Source organism: Nansenia antarctica (assembly GCF_963989245.1).
Source record: "Nansenia antarctica genome assembly, chromosome: 3".
NCBI lineage: Eukaryota > Metazoa > Chordata > Actinopteri > Argentiniformes > Microstomatidae > Nansenia > Nansenia antarctica.
This window is the reverse complement of record NC_137688.1, coordinates 21,578,027-21,586,640: the sequence shown is the minus strand read 5'-3', so window position 1 is coordinate 21,586,640 and position 8,614 is coordinate 21,578,027. Positions and strand designations below refer to the sequence as shown.

The 8,614-nt window shown below is 44.4% G+C and overlaps 1 protein-coding gene across 1 annotated transcript; it reads left to right on the top strand.

Annotated features, from left to right (window-relative positions):
- The first annotated feature begins 2,671 nt into the window (after positions 1–2,671).
- aldob (aldolase b, fructose-bisphosphate) lies at positions 2,672–6,916 on the top strand. Its single transcript, XM_080526755.1, has 9 exons — positions 2,672–2,819; positions 3,580–3,692; positions 3,869–4,077; positions 4,186–4,240; positions 4,495–4,655; positions 4,786–4,869; positions 5,335–5,509; positions 5,764–5,963; positions 6,164–6,916. Exons 2-9 carry the CDS (start codon positions 3,581–3,583, stop codon positions 6,257–6,259), a joined length of 1,092 nt encoding a protein of 363 aa, XP_080382881.1. The 5' UTR covers positions 2,672–2,819; position 3,580; the 3' UTR covers positions 6,260–6,916.
- Positions 6,917–8,614: the final 1,698 nt, after the last annotated feature.

The following is an 8,614-nucleotide window of genomic DNA, read 5'->3' as shown; positions in this document are numbered from 1 at the left end:
AATAACAAGTTCAGAAAAGATGAAATGGCCATGGATCTACCATGGATCGTGCATCTGAATGAAACCATTAACTATGCTGAGTAGTTTCATAACCGTCATTATGTATTGATATATTTGCTTTATACCATGTTCTATGTCTCTCCGTCTCTTTGGCTGGCTACATTAGCTAGCTAGATGGATATCGGAAGCTAGCTGTTAGCGAGCGAGCTAGCCAATTCAGATATCCTACACAAGCTGTCAAATATACCCTCACTCACTGTCCACGAAACTTGACTGGGGCACACTAAATCAACGCATTTGACCTACCATTTCATATAGATTCGTGGTTTTCATTTCAAATTCTTACCAATTTTGATTAAAATGTGTTATTACTGAATTTGTCTGTGGATGTTGATTTTGCGGCTTCTTTGACTGGCTTCCGGAAACGGAAGTAGTGCAGACGACCACCCGACAATTGGGGAACTGCTAATTTCACAGTGCGCCATCATCTGGTAGGAATAATCAAATGCCTTACATGTCTTGATGACAGAGGCAGTGTAACTGCAAAAAAAGTAGAACTTAATTTAGGTAGAGAAATTATTAATTATTAGTTATACAGAGAGCATTAGGTGGAGGACTGAATTGTATCCAAGGACACCAGACCACACAGATGAGCAGGAGCTATCAGCAGGTGTGGCATATCAAAAAAAAAAAATATATATATATAAAGTCCATTCATATATCCAGATGCTGATTAGACAAGCATGATTATTGCACAGATGTGCCTTAGGCTGGTCACAATAAAAGGCCACTCTAAAATGTGCTGTTTTATCACACAGCACAATGCCACAGATGTCTCAAGTTTTTTTCTGCACATTTTAGAGTGGCCTTTTATTGTGACCAGCCTAAGGCACATCTGTGAAATAATCATGCTGTCTAATCAGCATCTGGATATGCCACACCTGTCAGGTGGATGGATTATCTCGGCAAAGGAGAAGTGCTCACTAACACAGATTTAAACACATTTGTGAACACAATTTGAGAGAAATAGTCTTAGGTCTTTGATTTCACCTCATGACAAAATGGAGCAAAAACAAAAGTGTTGCATTTATATTTTTATTTAGTGTAGAATGTGCCATGTAGATCAGACATCTCACGAATGTTGAATTGAACGTTTCATAACGTGCTAATAAGCACCTGGACTTTGAGTTGAGACAACAGAGAGTGCCACTCTGGGCTTTATACACTCTCTTTCTGTTTTACCATGTAATACCAGATAAACAAGACAATCAAAAGGCTGTTTCCATTCTTCTCAGGTGGGTTTTGGGCAGTGGAGGCTAGTGGAGGTAGAAATCAGAGGAAGGGCTCATTTTAATGTTTCCTCATTCCATTCAATGCATTACAATGAGCCCGTCCTCAGATTTCTACTTCCTCCACCGGTTTTGGGGATAAGTGTCCCAGTGTGCACATCTTCTGTGCTCCACTCTCTCCTTTCTCTCAGTGCACGTGAGGGACAATAATCATAATAGGAGTGGACTCTGGTCCATGGGTGTTTGTGAGACCATTGCTCAGGGGTCCAGGGTCCATCTTGTGTAACGTCCATTTGTAATAGTTTGTGCGTTAGTGATCCACCCTGCCTACCTCATACCTGAGTTCAAATACGTCTGTCGCTTTAAGGTCATTCACATGTACTGGTGCACCCTCCACTCTCCCTCCCTTGTCTCTATGATCAATATGATCACTTTGTTTACAAATGATGTCTGCAAAGGCTGGGGGATTTGGGCTGTCCTTGTCCTTTCCCACCAATTATATTTTCTTATTTTGTTGATTACCATGCATAAGCCCTGGTCTTAGTTATTCACTCCTTAATTGTTATTATTTGTTAGATTATTTTAAAAGAATCTTGTGACACACTAGTAGGCCTGCAGAGGACTTTCAGACTTACACCAACATGCATCAGTGTATTAGCGAACTCAGAAGACACTTGCACGTGAAAACTCATTCTGATTACATGAGAAAGTGGTTTCAGACAATAATTGTACATGACATTACATCATTATGTACATCACAATTGATTAGTGTTGTAAAGCAGTGAAATATTCCACAGGAACCTTGTCAGCACAATATATCAAATAGCTTTACTGACTGTAAATAACTTATTCATTGAGAATGAGTGGATGGAATTTGACACCGATCAGCACTCAGTTTACATGACCTAACCACACACACACACACACACACACGCACGCACGCACGCACGCACGCACACACACACACACACACACACACACACACGCACGCACGCACGCACGCACGCACACACACACACACACACACACACACACACACACACACACACACACACACAGTGTACTGAGCATACTGAGCTCAAATTGCACAAGACTAAAGAAAGAAACCTGAATGGCAGGATTGTAACACTACAGGGCTCTCCCTCCAAAAGAATTGACTGAACTCATAGGCCACGAGGGCACTAGATCATGCATTTAATGCGTGCAGCGATTTACAACAATAGACTGTCAGACGTGTTCCTTTTATCTCGAAGTCATCCCTTCAAGTTTTGATGGAACTCAAAGTCCACAAAGACGCATTGATACACGAACACGCCCCCACCCGATTGTCTGGACCAATGACATTCCAACGGGAACGCACGCCCGTGCCACATCACGCACACTCCTCCTCTATTATCCCGTGGTTGGGACGGGCCAATAAATAACAGCGCTTGAAACTGCTGTTCAGTCTTCTCAATTAGTCCTAATTACAAACTAGGCTGACTGTGCTTCTGTTCTTCCTGATCTCGTCGGTGTTTGACATATTTTCAAGTAAGCTTTCTTTCTTTTCTATGCGAACAGTCTATAGATGTGATGGGTAACTTATTTTACCATGTAACTGTTGCAGACAGGCGTTACAAAGCAGTAGCCTATTTTCGGGAAAAAATGCAGCACATGCAATGGCTTGTTCGAAGTTAGGTTTTGTGGTTGATTATGACCTCGTTATCTGCTGAGAAGTATGCGGAACTCTGCAGACCAAAACCTCCCTCTTCATAACTACTGTCTTCGATGCATGTTTTTTTTATTGCATTTATGGCACTATGCAAGTACATTATCGGTTTCTTATTCGCTTGACTTGGAAAATATTTTAATTGAAGTCACGCGTTCTGTATTTCGACAGTGTCTAATTTGAGTTAAGCAGTCTGATATCCTCTCGGAATTATGCAGCCGCTTTCCCTGTTAACGTTTGCGTGATACCTGCGGTATTTGTTTTGCACACCTGTCGGATGATCAGTACGACTTAACAGCAACAAAATGTGTCTGTCTAGCACCACATTTACGATTCGTGATATCCAGTGAACTCTGTGAACTTATTTGTCCAGGGAGAGTGGCTAACTTATCAGCTTTGGACTAAAGTTCAAGCGCAGTGCGCATAGACAAGGCAAATATTTACAGAGTTGGTGAGGTGGGAGGGGGAAGAAGGCCCTGTTGGAGATTAAGTATGAACAGAACATGACCAAGACCGTGTCGATTATGTCAGTTATTGAGTGCCATTTGCTTCAGTGTTTTAACTGTCACCTTTATTCAACAGGATGACTCACCAGTTCCCATCACTCTCTCCGGAGCAGAAGAAAGAGCTCTCCACCATAGCCCAGAAGATCGTGGCTCCAGGAAAGGGCATCCTGGCAGCAGACGAGTCCACAGGTGAGGAAGCCCAGCAGCAAGGCAATGGGGGGGGGGGGGGGGGGGGGGAGAGAGAATCATTAACTTCTTTTGATGAGTATGAGTGGATGGAAGGCAGAGCGTGCCTAATCTATGCCAGCTTGTGCCCCCTTAGATGCCATGCAGTAACCTTATTTCCCCTCCTCATTTCTGTCAAGGCACCATGGGTAAGCGCCTTGGGAACATAAACGTAGAGAACACAGAGGAGAACCGCCGTTATTTCCGAGACCTCCTGTTCTCCGTCGATACCCTCTCTGACAGTGTGGGTGGGGTCATCTTCTTCCATGAGACACTGTACCAGAAGTCAGATGCAGGTGTGCCCTTCCCCAAGGCCATCAAGGACAAGGGCATTGTGGTTGGCATCAAGGTGAGGGGACCGCCGACATCAGGAGACCGAGCCCCAATTCTCATGAATGTTAATCTTCCCTTTGGGATCTTGTGTACTTTCACTGAAAGAAAATGTCCTTTCTCCTAGGTGGACAAGGGCACAGCTGCTCTTAATGGAACAGACGGAGAGACAACCACACAGGGTAAGAGTGACTAGACGTTCATTACTGTAGCTAGTGATTTGTAGCCGTTTTACAATGCTTTTGAAACCTGTAAGGCTGAAGTCTGTTATTCTACGTCTCTTCTATTTAGTCTAACACTATCAATCATTGTTACGTTATCTTGCCAGGTATGTCATTGAGAACAAATGACTGTTTATCATTACTACTTGGCTTGGCAGCATCTTGGATTAATGGTAGAATAATTTGGTTTGATTGCTGTCGTCTACTCCCACCAGGGCTTGACGGTCTTTCAGAGCGTTGTGCCCAGTACAAGAAGGATGGTTGTGACTTTGCCAAATGGAGATGTGTCCTCAAGATCTCAGACAGCTGCCCCTCGGCCCTCAGCATTGCGGAGAACGCCAACGTCCTTGCCAGATACGCTAGCATCTGCCAACAGGTGTGTGTTCCATCTGGCCATCTCTCCTCTAGAACAATAGTTGCCTGCATGGAACTTGAGTACATTGATGCATGTTACAATTACCCATACCTCAATCAGTCTGACTTAAATGCTGTGTACTCCCCATCAGAACGGCCTGGTCCCCATTGTGGAGCCAGAGATCCTGCCCGACGGAGATCACGACTTGTTGCGTTGCCAGTATGTCACTGAGAAGGTGAGTAGATCCTAACATGGCAACCAAAAGCCAGTCATGTATACCACTTTGATGGAGGCATGTCACACATGGCTGCCTCTACAGGTCAGTCAGGGTACTACTACCCTGATCACGCCAGATTTCGGGCTTGGGGGGGACGAGACTCCAGACTGTCGGAGAACAGATCTTTATGCATGTGGTCGTATATCGGAGCACACCACACGCAATACGATCAAAGCTGTTCAATCCATGATTTTTTTTATCTTCATGTGTGGGGTCTCTCTCAGATAAAAAAAATCTGTTAAGATTTAGAAAATCCTTATATGTGTACCAGACTTTAGTAAAAAATCTAGCCTATGCAGCATTGAACCCTTTATGCTCTGAAACACACGGCCCAAATAGTCCTCAGTTAGCATGTTTCAGTCTCTCCTTGCACTCAGATGGAGTCAATAACACACTTGGGTCACTTTTGTCTTTGTTCCTCAGGTCCTGGCTGCAGTGTACAAGGCCCTGTCTGACCACCACGTGTACCTGGAGGGAACCCTGCTGAAGCCCAACATGGTTATGGCCGGACACTCCTGTCCCAAGAAGTTTACCCCTCAGGAGGTCGCAATGGCCACCGTCACAGCCCTCAGACGCACCGTCCCTGCTGCTGTGCCAGGTGAGGGGGGGGGGGGGGGGGTTGAGTGTTTAGTAGTGGCACTGCTTGGGAGAGGGTGCTGCTACAAGGATACCCAGGTTGCCTATTCTCAATCTGCTTTGCTTTCACTCAACCTAGAAAAGAAAGTAGAAACTGAGGGTAGCATTGAGGTGGAGTGGGAAATTGTTAAAATTAGTTAGCTGGTGTAAAGTGATGCCAAAATTAAACCCACTAATATATTGCTAAACCATTCAACCCATCTATCCTTTACTCAGGCGTCTGCTTCCTGTCTGGAGGCCAGAGCGAAGAGGAGGCCTCCCTCAACCTCAACGCCATGAACCAGACACCCCTCCACAGGCCCTGGAAGCTGACCTTCTCCTACGGCCGTGCACTCCAGGCCTCTGCCCTCGCTGCTTGGGGAGGCAAAACCGCCAATAAGAAGGCCTCGCAAGACGCCTTCAGTACCAGAGCAAAGGTAAGAGAAGTGGGTGTACTGTGCCCCCCGTCTTTATTAGGAAATCTGTATAATCTCGTCCACATTTTTATGATCAAGCTGGTGAAATATTAATTGGAACAACCATTGTCCTTATCCTCTGCCTGATGTTACTCACAGCAGATTAGCTGTCTGAAAGTTGTCCAGCCAGGGCATTTTCTTGATACCCTTGTCTGTTTCAGAACAATGGTCTGGCCTCCAAAGGAGAGTACAAGCCCAGTGGCTCAGCTGACCAGGCCTCCATGCAGTCGCTGTTCACAGCCAGCTATGTCTACTAGACCAACTGCACAGAACGCATCCATGGCTGCTGAAATGAAACCCATTACTCATGCAGATTAAGGTAATCTGCTGGGTTGTCCACTCCCCTTTTCTGCAAACCTGATAATGGGTCCAGTTAAAGAAGTTGTGCTTCTGTTCTACTGGTTTCTCTGTTCCTGAACAACTGGAGTGAATGAAATAAATATGAACTTGATGAACTAACTAATTGTGTCAATTGCTGTTGAAAAAATAACTCACTGAGATTGAGGGTTGTGATTTGAATTCCTTTCTTTATTCCATCCGCATCATTGGCAAATAATGGGTATGAATTGAACATGCATGCTGAACAAAGTTGACATACATTTGTAGAGGCAGAATTTCATTCGACTGTCAGACTCATGTAGGATGGAGGGGAAAGAGGAAATGGTTATTTACATGGGGTGCTGGAAGAGACTGAGGATGTTGGCAAGGTTGTTTTTACGTGCCACATCCACAGCAGTCCGACCCCAGACGTCACATTCCTATGGAGGGAAAACTGCAATGACATCTGGGACCAAGGGAGTTTGGCAAAGAGTTACTTTCTTTGCAAGTTATTAGTTTTGTACTTTTAAGCACCTGGATTAAAATTAGACATGCACAATTTTTCTGCCAATATAAATGGGAGGATGACCACTTAAAGTAATTCTGAAAAAAATAAAATTAAAGGACTTATTCTGAAACTTTTTCCAGACTTTTATTTTGGAATTGTTTTTAAGGACTTTTATTCAGAAACTTTTTTTTAGGACTTATTCTGAAACTTTTTTTCCCAGACTTTTATTTTGAAACTAAGTTTCACAATAAAATGCCTTTTGGTTCATATTACAAAGGTGGTGAGTCAGTGAAGCTACTACACAATCTTAACAAGCATAGAAACCTAACACCAATGTATTTGTGAATGAGTGTAGTTGTGGCCTGTACCAGAGGGCTGGCTCCACATTGCAGCAGCTTGGACACCATGACCATGTCCCTCATCCCGACTGCAGCGTGCAACGTTGTGCAACTGTTGTAGTCACCCTGGTCCAGGTTCACCCCTGCCATGTACCAGGCCTGCAGCAGTTGGCAGTCTTTAGCATTAACAACCCTGATGAACACAGGGTGGTGTTATCGTTAACACAATGCACATGCTACAAAATGTAGAGACTATTCACCTGAAGATAGAGAAAAGTGGAAGTAGAACTGACTTCACCAGCTCCATCCCGATCCTCACTGGATCCAGTGCCAGTGTGGCACCCTGCAGACGCAGGATCTGGATGATTTCAAGGTGCCTAAAGATATTAACAATGGGTCACTGTTTCAGAAATCAGCTCCCCTCCATTCTAGAGCTTTAGGAGGGACCTTATGGGTGTTAGCAATATGGTGGGAAAGGGTTATGGGAATTGCTTAGGTTCATCTCTGACAAACTTAGCAAAGAGAGAAAGAGGCTATTGGATAGTGACTGGGTATTTTTCCATGCAGGCATGTATCTTTCAATTAACCACAGATACACAACTGTGGGATTCTATTCTATTTGCTACTATGCAAATCACCAAAACAAATGAGTAGCTTAACAAGTATATGTACAATACAGTGCTGCACCTGTTCTTGATGGCCAGGTGAAGAGGTGTGTGTCCGAAGCGGTCCTTGAGCTGGGTAGTGGCTCCTTTGGACAGTAGGTATTTCACCATGTCCATCTTACCCTTCTCACAGGCCCTGTGGAGAGCAGTGGTGCCATCATAGTCGCCACAGTTCACATCCATCTGAGAGGAGAAGAGTGGGGAGAGAGTATGGGAGAAGTGAGGACATGAAGAATGCCAAAGAATACATGTAAATGTGTCTGGAGGTGTTTATGTGAGTGGGTAAATGAGTGTGTGTGTGTGTGTGTGTCTAAACATCACACCCTCACTAGGATCTCCTGCAAAGACAGGAAGTCATTGTTCTCCACACATCCACAGGCAAAGGCAGGCAGTAGGTCCCCGTTCAGGTTCAGCACATCCTATGGATGAGTTGGTGTCAAAGATCATAGACAGGTGGTACACATGTAAGACTTGCTAGGTAAGTCAGGTGATACGGTGATATGTAAAAATGCTAGGCAACGCACTTCTTCGCTTTTGTTCTTCATCCATTTGAACTTCAGCACTTTGCCAACACAGCAAAGAAATCTCTTGTCTCTGGTTGTAGTGCCCAGAATGATGATGGGTTTGGTGGCTATGTCAGTTGGGTTCTCCTGAAGGCTGTCCATCTCTTCAACAAGTTTGGGGCAGGCAGGGGTGACTGTCAATAAGCCCAAATGACAGCTGATGATGACATTTAAAGTGATGGAACAGCAAATGATATATATAACATTAGCTGGTATGGCT